The 26,205-nt window shown below is 40.3% G+C and overlaps 1 protein-coding gene across 2 annotated transcripts in view; it reads right to left on the bottom strand.

Moving 5' to 3' along the window:
• SPTLC2 (serine palmitoyltransferase long chain base subunit 2) overlaps positions 1–26,205 on the bottom strand; it is a 100,301-nt gene that overhangs the window by 7,821 nt on the left and 66,275 nt on the right. For both annotated transcript variants that reach the window (XM_045201186.3, XM_053928874.1), the window contains exons 10-11: positions 5,682–5,817; positions 3,282–3,411 (exon numbers count right to left, since the gene is read on the bottom strand). In XM_045201186.3, coding sequence (XP_045057121.1) covers positions 3,282–3,411; positions 5,682–5,817 — 266 coding nt within the window. The remainder of the gene's footprint in view (positions 1–3,281; positions 3,412–5,681; positions 5,818–26,205) is intronic.

Genomic DNA, 26,205 nt, shown 5'->3' on the forward strand with positions numbered 1-26,205 from the left:
TGTGTACAGTTCTCAGCAGCCAAAGTTGTGAGAACTTCTGGCAGTATAGATAAATGCAGTATTTGCCTCTTCCCACAACCACGTCAAAATTACAAATAAACTCAGAACCACCACCATTCAGAACTGCCTGAAATCTGGCTCACTGGAAGTCCTACAACTAGGGAGTTAAAGCAGCCACATGGAGAATGGTAGGTGGAGCAGAGAAGCGGCCACACCCATAGGCAGATACAAATCAGGAGGGGTACCTACTGCAGAGGTTCCCTCTGAGGAGCAAGGGGTCTCAACCCCAAACCAGGCCCCCCAGCCCAAGGTTCTAGAGCCAGGAAGAGAAGTCCCCATAACTTCTGGCTGTAAAAACCAGCAGGGATTGTGGCTGAGTGAGACAAAGGACTTCTGGAGTCCCAGGCAGTTCCTCTTCAAGTGCCCTTGCGTCGACTTACTCGGACTCAATCCCTCTGAGCTCCAGGGCTGGGGCAGCAGATTGAAAGGCGCCTGAGGCATATGGGGAGGAACTGAATTATTTAGTATCACGGGTGAGAACTGTGGGGGACGTCTTTCTTCCAGACAGAAGTGCAGGCAGAGGCCATTGTTCCTTTCACCAGCCCTACCCTCACAGAGCTGAGAGGTAGGCACCATATCTGAGTCTCCAACAACCTGGCTATCACTGTTTGCCCCACCCTGGTGATTCCCTGAGACCACGCCCCATCCAACCTGTGGGCCCACCCAAGCTCTTTCCACACAGATGGCCTGTCAAGGATTATGCTTCAGATTTTCCTAAAATCTCTTAAGCAATCTACTAGATACAGATTTTAAAACACTGGTTATAAGGATGCTCAATGAACTTAGTGAGAATCACAATAGTATAAAATAGGACCAATCAAAAATGAAGAATACACTAACTAAAATGAAGAATAATTTAACAGTAGAGTAGATGAAGCCAACAATCAAAACAGCGATTGGGAATATAAGGAAGCAAAAAACAATGAATCAGAACAGCAAAAGAAAAACGAATCCAAAAAATAAGGATAGTGTAAGAAGCCTCTGGAACAGCTTCAAGTGTACCAACATTTGCATCATGGGGGCGCTGCAAGGAGATGAGAGCAAGAAATTGAAAACCTATTTGGAAAAAATAATAAAAGAAAACTTCCCTAACCTGGCTAACGAAAAAGACATACAAGTGCAGGAAGCTCAGAGAATCCCAAACAAGAAGAACCCAAAGAGGCACACACCAAGAATCATCATAATTAAAATGTGAAAGGTTAAAGATAAAGAGAGAACCTTAAAAGCAGTAAGAGAATAGCAGTCAGTTACCTACAAGGGAGCTCCCATAAGACTGTCAACTGATTTCTCAAAAGAAACTTTGCAGGCCAGAAGAGATTGGCAAGAAATATGCAAAGTAATGACAAGCAAGGACCTACAACCAAGATTACTATACCCAGCAAAGCTATCATTTAGAATGGAAGAACAGATTAAAAAGCTTCCCAGACACAAAAAAGCTAAAGGAGTTCATCACCACCAGATCAGTATTATATGAAATGTTACAGGGTTTTCTTTAAAAAGAAAAATAAATAAATAAAAAATTTGAACAATAAAATGGCAACACATATTTATCTAAATAAATAAAATAAAATAAATAAATAAATAAATAAATAAACGCAAGCCAATCTTTGCAAGGACCTACAAGGCCCTCTATACTCTATCCCTAACATCCATTCTGTTACTCCTCTGCCCTTAGTCTTGTGTTCTCATACTTGTCAAACGTACTCCTGCCTCAGGGCCTTTTCACTGTTTCCTCTGTCTAGAATGTTCTTTCTCAAGATATCCACTTGGCTAACTCCTTAACTGCTTTCAAACCTTTGTTCAAATGTTCAAATGTCAGCCTAGCATGTCCTGCTGTTTTAAATTCCATCCCCCCATTCTAAATATCTATTAATTTGTTTTTGTTTTCCCAAAGTACTTATACCCTTCAAATATTAGATAATTTAGTTTATGATTATATGCTTGCTTACTGACCATCTCCTCCCACTAAAATATGTTTCACAAGGGCAAAAAACAAAAGAAAACCAAAGGTGTTAGAAGACATCATGTGTTCCTACAGCCATTACTTATAATGACACAGATGTTTTTCAAAGGCATGTTAAATTGTTAAATATCCAAATAGAGAATGGAAGAAAAGCTGATGTCACAAGGTTAAAAAAAATACAGCCGTAATCAAAATTAAGAAAAGCTGATGTCACAAGGTTAAAAAAAATACAGCCGTAATCAAAATTAAGAAAAAGAAAAACAAAAGATACACTTAATAAACTGAATCCAATTTCTCAGTGTCTGGATGTGATTAAGAATATACTCATACTTGTAGAAATTTTGCTATGTAGAAATAGGAAGAAAAATCAGTCCTCAGCTGCTTAGAAATATAAAATGTTAATTAAATTGTTATAATGAAATTTTAAAAACCTGCATTCATGAGATTCTTTAAGATTATTAGCTCTCCAACTAATATTATGCAAATATCATGTTTTAGAGCTTTATAAACTCCTAGAAAGCAATACTTATTTAAAGTCTGAAGTCTTAGATGTGAACAAATAGCATATTAAGAGACTATCAAGAGATGAGAATATATTAAGAGAGCATAAATAATTAAATGTGATGATAATTAAGAGCCTCTACTACATGCCTGTGTTAGGTCCCAGGGATAGAGAATGAGCAAAACAGACTTAGTTCCTATCTTCAGGATTCATCTAATGGAGAACACTGCCATATGTAATGACAGGTATGAATAACTTACTGGGAAAATTGTAAGGTTCCAAGGAAAAACATCAAGTAAGAGGGTTTGGGAATACCCTTGAGCAAGTTTTCTTTAGGTGGAGATGTGAAGAATGAGTAGGAGTTAGTAGGGCAAAAGAAACAGAAGGCTCAAGAGAGGAAATCCTACAGACGAGACACATACAAGAAGGTTCAGAGTAGAAACAGCTGGAGTAGAAAGAGAACTGTATAGTTGTAGAGGCCACAATGAGGGAGGGAGTGGAACAAAAGAAAGCCAAAAAATTTCCAGAATCCCGATGATCACACAGGATCTGGAGGGTGATACTAACAGTTTTGTGTGTTTTTTGTTTTTGGAAATAGCCATGTTTTAAGTAGCCCTGTACACTCCTTCCCCTACTGTACCACTAATATCTGAGGTGCTCAAAGAACACCCAGAACAACAGATGATTAATTTCATCTGATAATCAGCCCTTCTTAGTAGAAGGTATGTGTATATGAAGGGAGAAGTGTCTACTTACAGTATCTAGAATTTCTTTGGTATGAGCTGCCGACAGACAGAACCTGGCTCTGGACTCAATAATCGGGGTAGCAGGAAATCCCACCACAACTACTCCGACGTTCCGCTTCAGCATCTCCCGTCCAAAGGCACTGTGAGGGAAGACGAGGAGAAGAACCGGGGAGGCTCATAATGCATACAGTACAAAGGTCTTGCAGTGATGAATGATCTAAACTCCTCTGAGTGACAGGCACTGGAGACTTCTATTAGGAATTTCCTCTAAACCCATTCAAGTAAAAATGGACAGTTCACAAAGACTTCTTTTATTCAACCCTAAAGTAGTTGTCTCCCAAACGGTTTCCTTCGCAAAGGTGAAGAATACAGTTGGCAAATTAATAGCGTTTGCCTAAAATAATGTGCAGTCGTGGCCTGAAAGTGTCCCGGACAGTTAACAGTGGCTCAGAGGCTTCAAAATGAACTTGAGTTTAAATCCTGGTCCTTGAAATGTAAGGCTTGGTAGTTTAAAAAGTCTAAAGATTATAAGGATGCAGAGGGTCTGTTGTACCACGGACAGCTTCCTGCTAGTAGAATGGCCAACCAGAATTACCCTCTCCCTCCGCCCAACAACAGGCAATTCTCTGGTTAACTTGGGCATCAAGTTGCCTTTGGGATTCAGGGTTTCCTTCGGTGTTTGTGAAGCCAGCACATCCCTAGGCTTCAGCTGCTTCATTACCCAGATGTCACTTAACACCCCACCCCAAGGTAAAGTGGTGGCATGTAACCTTTCTCCAGTTCTGTCTTGTCTAAATAACACAGTTCTTTTATATAAATTCTGTCATATTTACTAACTTACGCTTTGTCTTTTTCTCTTTTTGATTTATCTTATTCCTTTTTTGATTTTTCCCTTAGCTGTTTAAAGTATTTCTTTTCCAATGTAAAAATCTCACGTTTTAGTTATACTAGTGACTACTTACATTAGCGCCAGCTTTCCCCCACTCCCTCGAGCACCAGTACATGGTCTTCCATGTACTGTCTCTGTGGCAGAAAGAGCCTGGGCACCCTGCACCTTCAGCTCAGGCTCCCAAACGGCCCAGTGCTTCATTCCAATTCTGCCCCATCCCCTCTAAGTCTTAATTATAATGTACACAGTCAGAATAGAACCCCCCCTAAAGAAAGCGTTCTCGACTAAAGTCAGTCCTCCAGACCAAGTAACTTTTCAAGTTTATTTGGTAATTCCATTTCAAGAATGAGGAATATTCTACACCTCTGCTTGGTTCATTTCCACCATGGCCTCTAAAGCCCACAGGCCAACTGCCTATGACTTCCTGTTGAAAACTGAACTCCTTTTTTCCCTCAGGGAGCACCTCTGCCCAATGCCTCCTCATTATCATCTTTGAGATTCCTATATTTCCAGGTTCCCTGATGGAAGTGTCCTTCCTATTCATTTTAGTAAACACTCACTGAGTGGCCTCTGAATGCCAGGGACTGTGGTGGGCAATGAGGATTCAAAGGTGAATGAAAACATTTGCTACTTTCCTGACTTCAATTAAACCTTATCCAATTTTGTATTTAAGATCCTGTCAAAACTCACAAGTCCAAATTATTTTACATCTCTGGTGCAACTTGCATGTAATTATTTTGCAAATAATTATACCGGTTCGCTTCATATTTACTTTTCAAATGTCTTCTGGTTTTATTATACACTGGAAGCTATTCCACGGCAAGGTTTTCCATTATAGACACCTTGTACAAGCCAGAGAAGCTGGTGCAGCCTGCACATCGGCTAACGATGCAATAATAGGCCCTGACCTCATGGCTCACTACCTGCCCCCCTGGGCACAGGAGCACTTCAGCTCCCTCACCTCCTCACTATTCTCCCATTGGCGAGGTGTGCTCCTGCCTTCTGGCCTTTGCACAAAAGCACCTTTCTCCAAGTGGCTAACTCTCTCAGCTCCTTTAGGCTCAGATGTTATCTTCCCTTCCCACTGAGACCCACCCTGACAACCCCATTTAATACTGTAAACTGCCCACCCACAGGGAATGTTCAACCCCCCATATCTACTCTATATTTCCCATAGCACTTAACACCTTCTAACGTATGATGCAATTCACATTTGTCTGACTCTGTGCCGCTAGAACATAAGCTCCGCGGGACAGGGATTTTTATTTTTGTTTTGTTTCCTGATCTATTTCAATCCCCCTAGAAGAGTGCATTAAACTCAAATTTTTTAAATGAAAGGCTAACAAGTTAACATACTGTATTTTACAAATTGATATCCCCTCATCTATGGTATATCTAGCAAATAAAGGTTAACATAATGAGGCCAGGACAATTTTCCCTGACAAAATACCTAAGCCTGAGACTCACTCATGGAAACCTTAAGTCTAGAGAGAGCAGCTTGTAATCTGCAACAGCATGTACCCGATTTTGGCTGGCATGTAGAGCATTAAAGGTACCACCGGAGAATCTTCATTTCCATAGATGATGAAGCCCATCTCTTTCAGACGCCTCCTGAAATACCTGGTATTTTCAGCTAACTGCTGTATACACTCTTTGCCTGGAAAACAAGGGGGAGAGAAACAAAATAACACTAAGAAAAAAGGACTCGAAAAAAGATAGCAATCGCCCCTATCCCCATTCTATCAATCAGTCCTATGGTTTGTTTCTTCCTTTCCAACATAAAATATTTTTGCACAATAATCTGTATGAAATATAAATACATCTTGCTTTGCATTCTGTCACACGAGGTGTTGACAGCAGATTTTATAATAATGTACAAAATACGTTTTCAACTAATATTTCCATTGCACGTAAGTGTCCTCAAACATTTCCATCAATACCGTCTCATTTAACGCCCTGCCGTCCCTTTGCAGTAGGTGGTGTTTATTTTCATCTTCACTTGATAGATCAGGAGCCTCTCACAATGGTGGTGCCTGACTTAGCATCACATGGCAGTAAGAGGCACAGCTGAGACTGGAATCCAGGTCTCTCAACTTCAATGTTCATTCCAACTAACCGTTCTGTGATTAATGTTACACATAAGACCAGAAACGGAGCCATTTAGAGCCCCAAATCTTCATCTTCAGAGTGTGATTTTATGTCACCATTTCCCTAAAACTCCTGCCAGACAGCAATCACATATCCATAATATATAAAATCATATTTTAACCCCACTTTGTTCATCTTTCCTACAATACAAATAAATTAAAACGCACATTTCTCTAACGGCTGACTCAATGTTTGGCCTGTTGTAGACATTATGGTAGATCAATCTATGAATAGATGCCCAAACAATTGTTCTGGAATAGAGAGCAAACCGTAAATTCAAAAGATCAGCTCCCAAACGACTAAGAACTCTTCAGTGATCTAACCACGAACACTCGCAAGTAGGAAAAGTTTTGCAGAGAAGGGTGGAGGGAGGTGGTAGAGGGTAGAGGGGGATAAATGGTGATGGGAGGAGACTTGACTTGGGGTGGTGAACACACAGTACAATATACAGATGATGTGTTATAGAACGTACACCTGAAACCTGTAACTTTATTAGCCAATGTCACCCAATAAATTCAGTAAAAAAAGAAAAAAAAAGGTGTGCAGTCATTTTCTCACATATATTAGAATGCCAGCAACCTAATATTGTAAAAAACACTAATGTCATACAGTTTAAAAGAAAAACCAATCAACCAGAAATATAGAGGATTAACACATTTCCTTAGAATTAGAATTCTACCATATCATCACTGATGGGAAGCTACTCTAGACAAGTTGGCTACAAATAGCCCCAAAATAATACTGTTTATGTAAATAATTTTAAGGTGACCAGAGAACAACACTCAAGCCTAGAGTAGCTTAGTGTGAATCTAAGGAACACCACTTAAAATTATGACGTATGTCTTACAAATAATAAAACAGACACTAAAGTGTATTATATTTAAGAAGTTTGGGAAGTGCTGAGACATGCACCCCAATTTGCCCCTAGAAATAGCAATATATGCTCACTCTACATTTAGAAGAAGAGAATTCCACTTCTGGCCATGGCAGTGGACCAGTAACAGGACCATCCGCCTGCTGTAAACAATAAAAAACTGGACGGAGTAGACAGAACAATGGCTTTCGTACACTGAGCCGCAGGCAGTGCGGGACTCTGCAGCCCAAGCAGGCTAACAGGCAGTGGGCCTTTGGACCATCCCGCACTGTCCAGAGCAGGCCCCAGGCCGCTGCACAAGGAGGGGGAACCTAGTCCTGTCAGGTGAGGACACCAGAAATGGGAGTTGGGAGAGGCTAAGGGGGCTGGAATTTGTGGGGCAGTGTACAGGAGAGGACAGAGGTGCAAAGAGGGAATTTGGGGGACCTGCAGAAGGGTCCCCTTGAGATTTATGAGAAGAAACCATCAGGTTCTAGGAAGATCCACCAGCAGGCAGCAGACTGAATTAATTCCCAGTGCTCATACAGAGTTGGCAATAGTTTATATTTTCACCAAAACGGAAAGGCCTCAGAAGGGTATCGTACTAGTAATGGAGCTAAATTAGCTTGAGACTCAAAGTTGCTCTGGACCCACTCTAATGAGACTTAAAAGCAAGTCTCAAAAGGATTCAATTGATTCCAAGAACAAAGTCCAAAATTACCAAAAAGAAACAATATAATGTAGCACCCAATAATGTAAAAAATTCATGTCTGACATATAATTAGACACTTCTAGGCATTCAAAGAAATGGGAAAATATGATGCACCACTAGGAGAAAAGTCAATCAACAGAAATAGACCAGAAATAACAATATTAGCAGACAAGGATGTAAAAATGCTATTAAAAATATGTCCTACATTCAGTAAGGTAGAGAAAACAGAATAAAGAAAATATGTAAAAGCAACTGATACATACAACAATGCTGATGAATCTCTAAAGCATTATGTTAAATAAGCCAGTCACAAAAGACTATACATTGTGTGAATCCATTTACAGTAAATCTAAAAAATAGTGACAGAAACAATAGTGACAGAAAACAGATGTGTGGTTGCCATGGAGTGGAGCAGAGGGGTGTGAGGGAACATTTGGGTCACAGGCCGGCGCTCAATCCACTGAGACACCAGCCAGGGCTGCTACGAGGGAACTTCTGGGTGTGACAAAAATACTTTACACCTCGATTGTAGTATGGTTCCACGACTATACATCTGTCAAAACTCATAGAATTACACACTTAAAATTGGTTAATTTTATTTTATGCAAGTGATCTCTCATTGAAGATGGCTTCTAAAAACTTGACTGACCATTTTTGCATATTGTTGTACATTAATTTTTCCCACACTCACTTTATCACTTTGCTACTCGCTATTTTCTTATCACAAAACAAATACCTCCCATTTAAAAATTCCCAAGGTATTTCTTCCAAGAATATCAAAAAAGAAGAAATGTTCAGAGATTAAGACCTTAACTTTTCCATTAATTGCTGTATCATTTTAAACAAGTTTTCTTCAATGAAAGGAAGTGGAAATCTCATCATCATCTGTTCCCTGACAAGAAGAGTCCCCCCAAAACACACATTTAACTGACACACATACATACACATAACCTGAAGATACCGGGAGTAGGCATTTAAAACCCCCAACTCCTACATCCTTATTACTGCCGAATAGTATTTCTTTGTAGAGATATAACCCAATTTGTTTATCTTTCATATGTTAATAAACATCAGAGTTGAGATTAATTTGATGTTAATAAACATCAGAGTTGAGAATCAGTATTCATGAAAGTTGACTCATTCATTCATCAGCTTTCATTTTGGCAGCTATAAATTCAGATTAAGAACAATTCTCTCCTTCTGAAAACATTCATGCAAAAATATGTATGTATCCCTTTGTTCTTTGCAGCATTGTTTACAACAGCCAAGATACAGAGACAACCTAAGTGCCCATAGATGAGTGAATGTATAGAGAAGATACGGTGTACATGCAGACAGAAACACACACACTGGAATACTACTCAGCCGTAAAAAAAAAAAAAAAAAAAAAGATGAAAATTACCATTTGTGACAACATGGAAGGATCTTGGGGGCATTATGCTAAATGAAATAAATTAGACAGAAAAGGACAAAAGCTGTATGATTTCACTCACGTGGAATGTAACACAAAAAGCAACAAATGAATAAACAAAACAAAAACAAACTCATAGACACTGACAACAGAAAGGTGGTTACCAGCAGGGAGGGAGGGGGTGGGAAGATAAAATGGGTAAAGGGGGCCAAATACATGTTAATGGATGGGAACTGGACCTTTGTGGTGAGTAGGAAATACAGTAGACAGATACCAAATTATAATGGCGAATACCCGAAATTTGGTATTAACCAAAGTTAGCTCAATAAAAAAAATAATTAGTTTTAGAAAGTTTAGCCTTGTTAAAAAAAATACTCTTAAAGGGTCCTTATCTTTGCGTCAGAAAGAACACAGACAGTAACATAAGAGATCAGTATGCTTTCCTACTTTTCACACATAAATCTTTACTTTTAAGTGTGATTAAAAGCATAAAAGCAATTTGTAGAAAACCTCTGCTAATTCTCTTGAACTTTGTAAGTGAACCTCACTCTGTGGTGGTCCTTTTTAGAATTTATCATCGTGGTTTGTTAGAATGAAACAACTTTTAGAACCTCTTCTGTAAAAATCCACAGCCTGGCATGAAAGAGAGAAAAGTAAACGTGTGTAGGTAATTTCTCAGAAAACTCAGCAGATATCTTTAATAGGTCCTTTTTAGTCCTCAACTTCTTTGAAATTAAACTTTATGCTCAGGAAGGAAGTAATGAATATGAAGTTAACGACAGGCTATGATGGAATCATAAGATTCAACTCTTTGAGGGGAACAGAAACCCTGTAAAGAGTTGAGGATGGAGGTGTAAGAAGCATCACAATTATCTACCTATTGATACTTTTAAATCACTTTTACCAGGCACTATTAGAGAACTATACTTATTATCCACTGCCAAAGAGATTTTTAAGTTGTACCATCTGCATTTCAGCCATTTTTTAAAGGAATTATTTTAATCGAGCCTTAATTCCGAATTCTCAGGAGTCTCAGCCATGTAATCTTAAGGTTTGAAGAACTACTGTGTTATTACTCAAATAGGATTCTCCAAGTCCTCCCAGACAGGCAGGAATCAGCCAGAACAGATAGTGTTCTATGAGCTCCTGGGACTGGTACAAAGTAAGGGATACGAAAGGCAGCATTTTGCCTTAAATGGCATTAGCGTTATCTACTCAGTACTTATGCTTCAAATACAGCATGTACCCACCTGCTTAAATAGCAATGTTAATTGTCAATTTAGCTGATGAGCTTTTATATAACATGACATAATCAACAAACTGTGTTTGAGTCTGCAACTTCAAAAATAACATTTACGGTGTTAAGTGAAATCTTTCAAAATAAAAGACAGAAATATAAACGATGTTCAGCCACAGCTGCTCCCCTAATTCACACTATACTCATCACACAGCTCCTAATCTTCTCAGAGTCCCTGGGTATGCTGATACAATCTGCCTTCCTGGGAAAGACAGAATAAAATTATTGCTACTCTGCAGACTTATACTTTACCGTTAATTGTAATTGGCTGGAAAAATCTGAAATCAAAGCATTTCTTTCCCTTCCTTCCTTTCTTCTTAAAGCTCATAATCTCAAAGCAGATAAGAGTTTTCTCAATTCAGGGTCCCCAAATAGAACAGATAGCCCCCCGAATGGTGTCAGTTAGTTTTCCGCATTAATATAAGTTAAGGGATTTGAGGTAGGGTAAAATATGGAAAAGTACTACCCATATATATACTACCAAATACTGTCTTGTTGTAATTTATACTATCAAAAACATTACACTGTAGATATTCCACTTATCTCTCTAATACATTATGTGTAATAAAGTATTAGCTGTCAACCATTTACTTTAACCATCTGCCCAAGGTATTGTTTTTGCTATTTGAAAAGTTATTTTTTCTAATATATTTTACTTTGAATTGTACTGCAGAGTAAAAAGGAATATGCTTTACTCCTGTGGTTTTTCCCTTCAAAAGCATTTTTACAAAATAAACAGAACAAGCCCAGACAGCCTCAGTGTTTACTTTCCCTATGTTAAGAAAGTGTCTCTGTCCAGACCAGTGTGGCTCAGGTCACTGGGTGTTGTACCGAAGGTCACCGGTTTGATTCCCTGTCTGGGCCGGTGCAAGAAGCAACTGGTCAATGTTTCTCCCCCACATTTTCTCCCTCCCTTCCCCCTCTCTAAAAAATTAATTAATTAAAAAAAAAAAAAAAAGGATGTGTCTCCACTGTTATCTAAAACTGGAGTTTATATCTTTAAGCCCTTTTATGCAAGGGTTTACAATATCAGGTAAGCCAAGTCACATGCAGACTATGTTTTCCAAGGCTATTCTGATAGTAATTATGGAAATTCTTAGTACAGCCTCCCTTTAGGGCAAAGAAGGTATATAATACAGCAATCACAATGCTAGGCTCAATATGTGCTTCCCTTTCCCCAGGAAAACAATTCTAATAATGAAAAAAATTAGATTTTGCTTTAGTTACTAGATCTCAAAATACAGTAACTATTAACCTGTGTTACCTCCCGGTAAGAAAGATATACTGAACCCAAGTATGAGCCTGCTCTACGACCCAGCAATTCCATTCCTCGGTACATATACCCAACAGATCTGTGTACCAAAGGACAGGTGCAAGGATGACACTCTTGCTAACAGCCAAAATCAGTAAACAACCCAAATGTCCACCAGCAGAACAGAGAAACTGTAACATAGTCAAATAATGGGAACTAGACAGCAATAAATGAATTACTGTTCCATCTAAACATGTGGGTGAATATCAAAGACATAATGAATAATACAATACACCAGATTCAAAAGAGTGATTATATGAGGGGAGGCCCCCCCCAAAACCAGAATTGCCTTCTGGAGGGCAGGTCCCTTGTAGTACAGGCTTCCCCCACTAGATGAGTGTTCAGTATTCTAGGAACTCATCTGTATCAGTGTACCAGCTGGTGTTGTTGTGAGAGGTTGTACTTGGCTTTGGTGAGTATTTTTTTAAAATATTTTATTTATTTAGTTTTAGAGAGAAAGGGAGGGAGGGAGAAAGAGAGAAACACTAATGTACAAGAGCTACATCGACTGGTTGCCTCTCGCACACCCCGAACTGGGACCTGGCCCGCAACCTGGGCATGTGCCCTGGCAGGGAATCGAACTGGCGGCCTCTTAGTTTGCAGGCTGGTGCTCAATCCACTGAGCCACACAAGCCAGGGCTAAATTCATAATCTTAAACATATACAACTACAATTTAATAATCATCCTTTAACTAAAACAAACAAATAAACAGACAAACCAAAACCCAAATAGAACCATACAGATTTTACAGGGATGAGCTCAGGTATTCTCTTAGCCTTTGTTGTTTAAAACAAACTAGAAAAAATCATTGAAATTTTTGGTGCTGGTGTTCTAGAAATTTTTAAGACGGGAAGTGTTGTAAAAACAGCACTTCAGAGTTAAAGGCAGGAAATGAAAGCATAAAGGGGTTGGGCCTTACTTCCTTTCCTCTTTTTCCTTTGAAAATAATCATATGAATGAATGCACAAATCTGACAATGATGGCCATTAAAAAGTACATTTTCTATCTGTGCATCTACTTGCATTCCCATAAAGTCATTTTCCCCTAGATGTTTTAATACTAGGTTTTCTTGTACGTATTCTGCTGAGAGGGAGAGGTAGGCGGACGCCTGGCACCGTAGTCAGTCTTGTTGAGGCTGTCTCCTGGAAGACTGCCAGGTCGGGGATCTATGGGATGTTATCATGGAAACTTCTAGGGAGTACAGACTATTCAGCAAAGAAAAGTTAAAATGACCTACGGTAGTACTAGAGTACGAACCAATGTGTCATGTTCACCGAAAAGGTTAATTTGGGATTTAAAAAGCTTTAACATCTCTGGGTGAGCAGAATAATCAATGTCTAACAAAAGTTCTCCTGAAACTGGAGGAAAAAAGTGTTTTCTAGGAAGACTGGAACCCAAATTCTGAAGATCAAATATGGTATTACTAGGAATAAGTAACAATTTTCTTAGGACTAACACTTTTGCTAAATCAGAACAGAAGGATGGGTTCATTTGAAAAGTAGAGGGTTTGACGTCCATTTTAAAAGACGGAAAACTGAGCAGAACAATTATTCACAGAGAGTTTAAGGAAGGCTGATCTGTACCAGGGCTTCAGATGCTCTTAAACTAAACAGACCTTACGTATATAGAACATTCCTTACATATGCAAGCATATACTTTAATAGTGGGAATTGCTGGGATTCCTGATTCCGCTTAATCAGGAAATCAGTCACAAAAATAACTTTACTTCTTCCAAGAAAGGGGAAGTGGGTCGACAGGTGAACATTTGATTTGATACTAACAATAGTAGATTTCATTTATTTCACATATATATTTGCTGGAGAGATACAGGAGACAGAAAAGTAGTACAGAGCTCATTATACCAAAGGCAAAAATATCACCAGGAAGACTACATAGAAAGGGAGAATGTATGGTGTGCTAGACAAGCAGACATTAAACAAATACACCCGGGGCACCCATGCACTATGTACCAGACACTGCTCTAGGCCTTAGTTATTCCGTGTTACATAAAAGACAAAAACTCCTTCCCGCATGGAGGTTACTTTCTATTGTGGAAGATGGACAACAAAAAAGATAAACACGGGGGGGGGGGGGTAGGGCAAGAGAGAGTAATGGGGGAAAAATGGGGACAACTATAATTGAGAAAAAAAAAGGAATACAAATAAAATGTATTTGTCAAAAAGGAAAAAAACAAAAGAGATAAAACGCCTCACTCAAGTGGCATGTAAGAAAGGATTTCAATGAGCCACGTGCTGTCTCCATAGAGCACCGAGGCTGGAAGCGAAAGCATGACTGGCAGCTCCAAGGGCTAGGTAAGCTGGTGTGGACGGAGCTGAGGGAGGGTGGGGAGAGTGGGCCAGATCACAAGGGTCTCACAGGTCTTCACTGCAAGACCGACTTTGACTTTAAGAAGCATATGCACCCCCGGGAGGGTTCTTAAACAAAAGATTCATATGATATCCCACATTTCAACGGGATCCCCCAGAGTGCTGTATCTAGAACAGATTCAGAGACAGAAGCAGAGAGCACCTGGGAAAGATGACGGTGGCTCTGACTAGGATGATGGCAACACGTATGAAAAGTGGACAGAGAAGACAGAGCCGAACCTTGAACAACATGGATTTGAACTGTGCGGCTCCACTTATATGTGGATTTTTTCAATAAATACACAGTTGGTTCTTCGTATTCTGTGGTTTCGCATCCTCAGATTCCCACGGACGTAGAGGCCATTTTTTATAAGGGACATGAGCATCTGAAGATTTTGGTGTCCACGGGAGTCCTGGAACCAATCCCCTGCAGAAACCGAGGGACGACTGCATTTCAAAAGCAGACTGCAGTGAATCGTGAACAGGAGGGAGAGACCAACTCGAGTAGTCAGGGAAGGCACCGTGGAGTCACAACACTTTGCTGCAAGTCTGCACGGATGTCTTCTAGTGCTAGTTTTCAGCACTGTTTGTTTATTGTAATGCTTCCAAATTGTTTTTGCTTGACTTACTCCTGTACAATGCCTGCCTATTATATCCAGGTGAAAGTAGAAAGGAATGGAAGTTAAATGAATAACAGTGGGGATGCAGAGAGGTAGACAGGTTCAAAGATACTGCGGAGGAAGAGTCCACAGGCTCTGGGGGGAATGAAGGAAAACAGAAGGGGGAGTTCTTGTTTAGACAACTTCATGAATAGTGCTGTCACTACCTGAGAGAGGGAACATGAAAGAAAAAGCAGGTTTGAGGGGAAACAAATGGAAAAGGTAAAAAACTTTTTTGGGGGAGCAAGTATTTATAGTCCAAAGGCTTACAATGTAAGTAGGTCAAGCCTACTGCTTCCAGACTCGGGTTGCATATTGAAAGTCAACGACATTTTGGATGATGAAAAAGTTCTGGAGACGGACAGTGGTGATGACTGCAAACACTGTAAAATGTGCGGAATCCCAATGAATTGTAGACACAAAGTTGGCTAAAATGGTAAGTTTTATGTCATGTGTATTTCACCACAACACTCACTCATTAGAGGCTGTTTTTTAAAGTTGAGATGTAATTCATACTACACAATTTACCCTTTTAAAGTATACAATTCAAAGTTTCTCCGCATTTTGATTGATTGTGCAACCATCACAATAAATTCAGAACATTTTCATCACCCCCCAAAAAAGAGCACTATCAGCAAGTGGTCCCCATTTCACCCCAATCTTCCCAGCCTATATGTCAGGTTTAAAGCAATATTTTTTAATGTAATATAATTTATCCCAGAATCACTTTTTTCTATGCAAACGTAAGACTTATAGGATACATTCTGGGGAAAAAAATAAATACATACTTCTCTTAAAACTCTAAGTCTTTCTCTACCATTACTTGGGTGGTCAAGATACAACTTTAATGAAAATTTCTCTGGACAATTTTTCTGCAGTTTAGATGAAAATCACAAAAATCAATAAATACAAGCAGTTGGTTTTTCATTTTCATTTTTTAAAACTTTCTACCAATGTTTATGTATTTCTAATCTTTAGACACTCCAAAAGAACCAAGAGCACTGCAAAGATGAAGGACAGAAGTCACAAAAATAGGTTATGGAAAAATTCCTGGCACATTTGTAAGACACGCCTTTACTCCGTACTTCATTAACTTGCCCTTGTTTGTAATTTCCTGTTTCCGTTCTTCCGCCTTTCAGGTGTGGCCTTGTGCCCTTGTGCCCTCAAAACAAAGTGCAAACTCTGAGGGCAAATACTGTTTTTCCCCCCTAGTACTGCCCCCCACGAATACAACACAGCAGACATTCAAGTTGAAATATTCTGAGAAAATGAAAAACACTTTTACGTTTTCAAAGTAATTTAAATTCCACAGCAGTATTACCTATATTTATTACATTAAGGCAATTAATCAATATCTCACCCACAAAAGAGCATTCTGGCACTGGACACCCAGGTTCAATTCATGGCCTTGGGTAAGCAGCTTAACCTCTCAGCGGCTTTACTTTGTAAAAGACGGAGGATTACGTATAATATTTTGTTCTGAGAATTTAATAAAAAGCACTTAAAACTGTGCTCAGTAGACAGTAAATAAAATAAATGTCCATTATTGCTATTTCCCTCCATTCATGTATTTTTCTCTCAAAATTATGCCATTCATATCATTTTCCACACAACACTACACATTCGAACCCTGTGGCTTAGCCTTAGCTTTCAAAGGTGAAATAAAACTATCCTTCTTTCCCTTATTGTTTCTAGTTCTTCGTTGTTTAATTCTTTAGCACACACTTCTTAAAAAAGATTTTATTTATTCTTAGAGAGGGGGAAGGGAGGGAGAAAGGGGCAGAGAAACGTCGATTTGAGGAAGAAGCACTGATAGGCTGCCTCGCACGTGCACTCTGACCTGGAATGGAACCAGTGACCTTTGGGTTTCCGGTACGACACCCAACCCATGAACCATACCAGTGGGGCCTTAGCACACTGTTATCTGACATAACTTAGGGCACAGCTGACATTACTAACCTATAATCACTCTCCAATTCTCTCATTTACCATTTATAAGTATGCCTATATATTTTACCTTCCACCATATTACCAATTTCCAAAGCTAATTTTAACCAGTTCCTCTAATTCACCAATTTAAACCATCTATATCACCATATCATCCACTAATTACCATTCAGGTGAGGCAAATTACCTTTGCACATCTGAGTATTCGAGATGGCAGGCAGACACCCTCCTTTTCTGAAAACCACTCCTTACTGTACCAGAGACAGAACCTTGTCTCTACCGGGGCCGAAGTGATTCTCTCACCTAATGCTGTGGCATAGGTGTAAAATCTGAAACCGTCAAACAGCCATTTGGATGTAATACATCAAAGCAGTAAAAGCAAGTCTGAGAAAAGAGAGGGACAAATAATCCCACTATCTTCCTAAATTTCAATTTGGTTTGGTTCTTTGGTGGTATGCATGCTTCTGAAGTCAACTACCAATAGTATGGCTTTGGCTGAGACTCAACCTTTCTGAGCCCCAGTTTCCTCATCTGCAAAGTGCTAATGATGATTATGATTACATCTGCTTCGTAGGTTGTTTTATAAATTAAATGAGATAATGCACATAAAGTGCTTATGAAATGCCTGACACACATGGTATTTAAAAAACTCACTTTAACTTATATCTGTAAGATACTTTGTATTATTTTATTTAAGACATTATCCTATCTTCAAATTGGAAAAAACCAGGAATAGGTGAATACATATACTTTGTCTGCTAAGGAGACATTAAAGATCTTAAGCAAAAATAGAAAAAGCATGCCTACTAACTTTTCTAACTCTAAGGCCTAATCAGACACCAAGAGAGGAGAGAATAAAATTATTAAAACACAGAAGGGGGTAAGAGGTATTAATTAGGAAATACTAAGAAAATGTTACTTTGAGAATTGAAAAAAATCAAATGCTTCGCCTTAAGAAGTGTTGAAGATACGATGTCATGTTTCACGGCTGGTGCATGGTAAACAGCCAAAAAACGACTGGTGAATGAATGAAATTTTCATTGTGGCTGTGATGGCGCAAAGTCTGCCACCCCAAGGTGTGTCTCTTCAGCATGAAGATTATTTAAGGCTGACTATTTTGGGGAAAAAAATGGTTCACGAAGAACCTTGGACCTTCCCCCTAGTGTCTAAAAGAATTTATGTTTATATTTTTATTTTTTTGGTTTCACGTACCCATTTATTTTTTCTTTTAAATTATATTTTATTGATTATGCTGTTACAGTTGTCCCAATTTTTCCCCTGTTGTCCCGCTCACATAGCACCCTCCACCCCCTAGGCAATTCCCACCCCTTTGTTCATGTCCATGGGTCATGCGTATAAGTTCTTTGGCTTCTCCATTTCCTATACTGTACTTTACATCCCCCATGGCTATTCTGTTTCTACCAACCTGTAGTTCTTAATCCCCTCACTTCTTCACCCATTCCCCCAAACTCCCCTTCCATTTGGCAACCATCCAAATATTCTCCATATCCATGACTCAGTTCTTGTTTGTTTAGTTCGGTTTTTAGATTCAGTTGTTGATAGGTACATGTTTAATGCCATTTTAATGTGCATAGTTTTGATCTTCTTTTTCTGAAATAAGTCCATTTAACATTTCATATAAGAATGGTTTGGTGATGATGAACTCCTTTAGTTTTTCTTGTCTGGGAAGCTCTTTATCTGCCCTTCCATTCTAAATGATAGCTTTGCTGGGTAAAGCAATCTTTGCTATAGGTCCCTGCTTTTCATGACTTGAATTATTCTTATCAATCCCTTCTAGCCTGCAAAGTTTCTTTTGAGAAATCAGCTCACAGTCTTGTGGTAGCTCCCCTGTAAGTAACTCAACTGCTACTCTCTTGCTGTTTTTAAGATTCTCTCTTTAACAATTTGGCATTTTAATTATGATGTGTCCTGGCATGGGCCTATTTGCGTCTGTCTTGTTTGGGTCTCTCTGTGCTTCCTGGACTTGCATGTCTATTTCCTGTGCCAGATTGGGGAAGTTTTCTTTCATTATTTTTTCAAATAGATTTCCAATTTCTTGCTCTTTCTCTTCTCCCTTCTGACACCCACCCCTATTATGCAAATGTTGCAATGTTTGAAGTTGTCCCAGAGGCTCCTGACACTACTCTTGGTTTTTTGATTCTTTTTTTGTCTTGTTCTGATTGGTTGTTTTTGATTCCTTGTGTTCCATATCATTGCTTTGATTCTTGGCTTCATCCATTCTACTGTAGATTCCTGGTAAATTCTTTATTTCATCTAGTATATCCTTCATTTCTGCCTGGGTCTTTATTACGCTGTTGAGATACCAAGTTTCTTGAGCATCCTTATAACCAATGTTTTGAATTATGCATCTGATATATTTCTCATCTCCCTTTTGTTTCGTTCTTTTTCTGGAGTTTTGATCTGCTCTTTCATTTGGGCCATGTTTCTTTGCTTCCTCATCTTGGCAGCCTTCCTGTATTTGTTTTTATGTAATAAGTAGAGCTGCTATGACTCCCTGTCTTGGTAGCGTGGCCTAATGTAGTAGGTGTTCTCTAGGGTCCAGTGGTACAGCTTCCCCTATCACCCAAGATGGGTACTCAAGGTGCATCCTCCATGTGGACTGAGTACACCCTCCTCTTGTAGTTGAGTCTTGACTGCTGTTGATAGGTCAATGGGAGGGATTTACCCAGGCCATTAAGCTGCAAAGACTGGCTGTGACCACTGAACACCAGCTTCCACTGTCCAAAGAGGATCAGCTGTGCAGGGGCAGGGTGGTGGCATTCTAATGTGGTCTGTAGCTGTCCACTGGGTGAGCAGGCTCTGGTTTTACTCAGATGGTGCAGGACAGGGTCAGACACCACCTGTGTTCTATCTGGGGCCACCTAGCATGATTTATAAAGCAATGTGTAGATGGCTCCTACTTGTACTGGGCTTGGAGGTTCCTAGGTGAAGCCAAACTGTGACCCCAAACTGGCTGCTGCTAGGGCCAGGCCTAAGGCCACTTAGCCAGAGGTACTGGGGCAAGGGGCGGAGTGTTCACTGAAGCTGGCTGTTGCTCATTTAAGAGGATTTATGAGGATGTAAAGCCTGAGCCAACACCAGCCATTCATATGGAAAATCGATTGGTAACAGCTTGGGTGGGATGAAGCCTCAGGGATGCTCCAGGACGGAGCAAAAGTGTGTGAGACAGGTTGATGGAGTCTCAGATATGCCCCCCTCCCCATCACTTCTGTGGCTCTGTTTGGGGAGGGCTCAGAAAAGGAACAATGTACATTATCCACCTTTCTGTCTGGGAGAGAGCTATCCCCAAGCTCTTGCCCTGATGCCATATACTTCAATTCCTCCCGGTATGCCACTGGTGCCTTTCAGTCTGCTACCCTGGTGCTGAAGCTTAGAGGGAGAGAGTCTGTGTATGGCCTTTTGCACTTGTTGGGACTCCAGTAGTTCCTTTCACCAACTCAAACCCCAGTGGTTTTTTCAGCCAGAAGTTATGGAGGCTTATCTTCCTGGTAATGGAACCCTGGGCTGGGGCACTGGTGTATGGCTGGGACTTCTTGCTCCTGATATATTCCTACTGAATTTTTATCTACCACATGTGGGAATCAGCCTGCATCTCTCCTACCAGCCTGGATGGACGTGGTTTCTTTAGTTCCACAATTGTCAGACATCCATTCAACTCGATTTCTGACAGTTCTGAGTGATGCTTATTCTGTAGTTTAGCTGTAATTTTGAAGTGGCTGTATGAGGAGGCGAGCTGTGTTTACCTATGCCTCCATCTTGACTGGAAGTCCTAGCATCTAGAAGAATTTAGATAGAGGACCTGCTCCAGACAGGGAACTATCACCATAGAGAACTGCAGATGACTCTTGAACAATGTAGGTTTGAACTGTGTGGGTCCACTTGTATGCGGAATTTTTTCAATTAATATGTACAGTACTGTAAATGTTTTTTCTCTTCCTCATGGTTTTCTTTATAACATTTTCTTTTCTCTAGCTGACTTTATTATAGGAATATAGTATATAATACAAGACATACAAAATACGTTAATGACTATTTTTTGTTATCGTAACCCTTCCAGTCAACAGTATGCTATTAGTAAAGTTTTTGGGGAGTCAAAAGTTGTATGTGAACTTTTGACTGCGTCGGGGGTTGTCCCTAACCCCACATTGTTCAAGGGTCAGCTGTATGGTATACACTAGATGTAGTAGACAGGGAGTAACCCAGCAAAAGGCCGTTTGTTAAAATTCCTCTCTGTGTCCCATTGTTTCCTGTATGGCCCAGCAAACTCTGTTTACCGAACATTTGCTTTCTTCGTCTTCCTGTGACCTTCCTTCCTCCCCTTTGAAATCCCAAACCCCTAGTCCTTCCTGCTTAGCTCAAAATGGCACATCAGCCTTACTGTACCTGACTGCCTTGGGAATCTGTCATGTTTATGTGGATGCCACATAAGTATACATGTGTAATTAAAATTGGTTTTCTCCTGTTAGTTTCTCCATTGAATCCTTAGACCAGCCAGAATAACGTAGAAGAATAGAAGAACATTTTTTTCTGACTGAATAAAACTGAAACCAATAAAAAGCCAAACCAAGTACAGGAGATGCTAGATGATTTCAAGATCAGATATCAAATAAAGAAATACACCTTAAAAAAACAAAAAGTAAAAAACCTAATGGACACAGCTCTTATCCGCTAATAAAGTAATTTTAACACCATAGTCGCAATTCACTGTGCAGACTGGGGAAGAGGGAAGTACAGCAGTGTTGAGGCCCAGATAATTAAGGAAACTGTCCCTTTTAATTTTAAATACACTTTATTATTTAAACACAGGTTTATTTTAGTGTAACGTTCACTTCTGGCCTAAGTCCGCACGCCCCCGTTCCACCGAGGGGAGACGACCAGCAGACACTTTGAGCTGCAGCGGTGGATTGTGACTGCGAATGTGCCACCATCTGTTCACAGCACCAAAAATACGTGTGACGTGCAAAATCGAAGAAGAATGATGGACTAAGACTGTGTGTCTGCAATCATTTTAAACATACAGAGGAACAAACCAAAAGCAGCACTCTGTCAAAAGCAAGCTTTCCCAAGCAATGCCTTATTGTGTCCTATTTTCATTTGAATTTCTGTTTTGGGCTTAGAAATGCAGAGATTCTGTGTACACAGACTGCATGGTCTAGACATACACAGGGTCTCTATGGAAATGTGTCCAAGCATAACTCCTCTGGAGACGTACTTTCAGAGAGGGGTAGAGGAGCTGCTTCTCCTTCTGAATTCCATACGGCCATGGCGTGCTTCTGAAACCAATGGTCTTTATGACTTTGATGAAATTTTGTTTTAAATCCTAGCTGCAGAAATTACACCCCTCTTCTACATAAATATATACCCCTCGGAGACCTAGCCTTTCCCCTGATAATCAGCAACCCCTCCAGGCAGCAGAAGACAGTAGCCTGGACGCACGAGAGGTCACAGGTCTGGACCAATGGCAGGCTAAAGATAACATCTTGGTCTAAGTGATGTTTCAGCTCCTCACCCCTACCTAGAGTGGAATGACCCCTGGCTACGTGGGACCTGATGCAGGCAGACGGGAAAGACCTCAGAGCTGTCCTCAAGATCTGAAGAAATGATTTACTACCTTACCTCACCTCCAACCAATCAGCAAACAGCACAATCCTGAACCACCTAACCCAGTGTCTTATGGTTTTGCCCTACATAATTTGTAACCTACATGCCAACAGGGAGTTGGGTCTTAAGCATTTAGCTCCCTGTCTATGGATTGGCCAATTCAATACTGAACTGTTTTTCTTACTGCAAACGCCTGCTTGTGCATTTCTTTGGGCCAGTGTACATGAGCATATGGAATCAGAACCCTTAGATCTTGGGAATACTTCTGGTGATACCACTATTTCTTCTAACTACTCTTCTTAGAATTACTGGTCAATATGCCCAGGCTGCAGTGACATCTATGATGTGTTATACCACCTCAAAAGCCTTAACTAAGTAATCCTGTTTCTTTTCTTTTTTATCCTCATCCGAGGACATTTTTTTCATTGTCTTTAGAGAAAGAGGGAGGGAGAGCGAGAGAGAGAAACATGGAGATGAGCAAGAAACTTCAACTGGTTGCTTTTGCATATGCAACCCAACCAAAGATCAAACCCACAACCCAGGCATGTGCCCTGGCTGGAAATTGAACTTGTAACCATTCGGTCTACAGGATGATGCTCCAACCAACTGAGTCACACCAGCCAGGGGGTAATTCTGTTTCTTGATGATCATTACTAGCTATGTCCTTCCTTGAAAAAACCTCCAGAAGCCATAAAATGTGCACCTGGACACCTGGCATACCCATTCCTTACTTGTGAGATAGCTCTGTTACTTGCACACACGTCAAAACTGTTTGTCCGAACACAAAATAGACAGCAGAAGGGGAAGACAGCATGGAATACACCATCAATGCTCGAGGCGGGATAAAGAGCTCCTGCCCAGGAGTATCTGTCTTCTGTGAGGGCAATTCTCACTGGCCGGAATCCCAGGGGAGGAGGCGATTGGTTACTCTCAACACTCAATGGATCTTAAAAGTGGGGGAAGGGGTAGAAAGGAAGAGTAACAGAATGCCTTATTTTGTTTTGCACAGAAAAATACTTCAGAAAGGATTAAAATGGTGACACATCAGCCTTATATGGGGTGCTGTAAGATGGAGGTATGCTGGTAAAATGCAGGAACAATAAGGAACACTTCACTTATGGCAACGACAAGTGTCACCTTAGATATTTATCACTTATTTAGGCATTGTTGCCACCGGATTTATGGAGAATTTACAAGCTGAGAGCCCTCTCACAGCGTGATTTCCCTCTCTTTTGCTATTCTTGTGCACTACTAAACACTGGGGCGAGGGGGGATGTTCTAATAGAACTCATCTATTTTTGTTCTTGCCAAAATCGTGGAGTAAATTTATCTAACAACCCTATTATGAAACTGTTCCCAATAACTGCTGAAAAGGCAATAAATATGTTCATTTCCTTCCTTCTGAAAGTAACCAACTATCAAACTCTCCTAATCAAGTGGTATTTATAAGCTCTTGCTAAAAAGCAGTAATAAGAATTATTTGTACACAAGTACATGCAAAAGAAGAAATCAATAAACTATATGCCAAATGACTGACACTGGTTAATGAGATCACAGCAAATGGTTTACTTTCTGTGACATGTATCTGTAATCTCTGGGTTTTTGAAAATGAGTTATGTACTGGTTTTATAAACAAAGTAAGTATGAATGATTAGATGAATACATTTAAATGTGGTATTAAAAATCCCGTATTTGTGTGGCAGGCACTTAGGAATGAGCAGAGCAGGACGATGGGCCATGTACAGAAGGTCACCAGGGCAGAACACCTCAGGTGCCTGGCACTGGGCAAACCTGGGAAAACAAGGACCTCGCCCCCAGGGAAACCTTTCCTCCCCTAGCATATCACTGGCCCTGTGGTTTAGACCCCCTGACACTCCATATCGCTGGTCATGTGGTTCAGACCCTCTCCTGACCTTTCCTACCCTGGCATGTAGCCAGTCATGCAGATGACCCCCTTGGAGGAGGAACAAGGGGCCTACCGAAGAGTGGCCTCATGCGACTCCCATGTGGGCCCCTGCATGACACTCCCTTGAGCATTAACCCCAGGGGCACCATCTTCGCCTCAGTTGTGTTTCAGCTCCAGGCCCAGAAGAGGAGAAAAACCAGCCAGGTGATGCCACGGACAACACCAGGGCCAGCTGCACTAACTAATGACCCCCTGCCCTGGTGCTGACCAATCAGTGGAGACCACAACCAACTGTGAAAAAAAAACACCTGGAAAGTTGATGAAAACTCTATTGAGATCCACTCCTGGGACCGCCCCTAAAATCCCCACCCTTAAAAGCCCTTTAAGATGGAGGACCCAGCTTCCTCTCCCTCTCAGGGAGCACACCCCAGCACCTCCCCTCTTCCCCTTCTCCTTCCCCCTCAGAAGCATTACCTTTACCTTTCTCTCTCTCTCCTAAGCTCCAAGGACCCTTCTTTTACCTCTGTCACTTGTGTCCTGACCCCATTTCTTTCACAGCTCACTTCTTTTACCCCCGTGACTTTCTAAATAAACTTTCTCTTAGAGTTTGAGTCTTGGCTCTGAATTCTTTCTTAGCCAGAACTCAAGTACCGAGGCTGCTGGACTGAGGACTGGTCTGACTCCACTGGTCAAACGCCTGGTGCTGTTTTTGTTGCCACCAACACTCAGGGTCCTTAATATTCATGATCTACACAGCTGTGTATGTATGTGCTGCAATAGGACTCACAGTAAAACTAGACAGAAAGAAACCAAAGTCAAAACTTCTATCAGAATATAAAAAACACACCTTCATATTTGTACAGCTAGACACACACTTCATATCCATCAGTTTTGTCTTTTTCTCTTAATTAGAATCATAAGAAAATTTACAAGTTCTTTTTTTATTTCTAGACTGTTATCAAAGATCCATTGTCTAGCAAATTGCCAAGGATATAAATGGCATGCATGGACTAGCTAAAGATCAATTAATGATAGAAACTAAAAAAATGACATCAACTATCAATATTATAAAACTGTCAACATTCCAAAGAGAACCAGAATTTAGAACTCAAAGATCGGTCTTTACTGCCAAGCCCAATATGGGGGGGGGGGTAAATCTGATCGATCTGGAACAGTTTATTTACTCATTTACACCTACTGAAGCTAGAAAACTTTGAAGGCAAATTTTAGTATTCAAAAAGACTGTACTAGTCAACTGAGAATACTGTGATGGCTAATTTTGTGTGTCAACTTGAGACTGGGCCATAGGACACTTAGATATTTGGTCACACATTATCTTGGGTATGCCTGTGAGGGTGTTTTGATGATATTAACATTTAAATTGGTAGAATGAGTAAAGCAAACTGCCCTCTTTAATGTGGGTGGGTCTCATTCAATCAGTTGAAGAGCCCTCCCAAATAAGAAGGAATTCCTTTCATCTTGAGCCAGGACATCACTCAAACTGAAGCATCAGCTCTTTCTGGGTCTCCAGTTGCTGATTGTAGGTGTTGAGACTTGTCTCCATAATTAGTACTAGAAAATTCCTTATAGTATCTTTCTCTTCCTTTCCCTCCCTATAAATATACTTCCCAGGAAAAGTCCAGCAAATGCTTTATGATGATGATTACAGCTTTGATGCCTCAGAAAGCTTAGAATCTTCTGCAAGAGAGAGCTATCTATTCATTTGACCAAGTTATTTCAGGCCCAATGGGACTTAGATGATAACAGAAAAACATTTTCTTGAATAATGGTGAAGAAACAAAAACCTGCCA

Source organism: Desmodus rotundus, chromosome 7 (assembly GCF_022682495.2).
Source record: "Desmodus rotundus isolate HL8 chromosome 7, HLdesRot8A.1, whole genome shotgun sequence".
NCBI classification, from domain to species: Eukaryota; Metazoa; Chordata; class Mammalia; order Chiroptera; family Phyllostomidae; genus Desmodus; species Desmodus rotundus.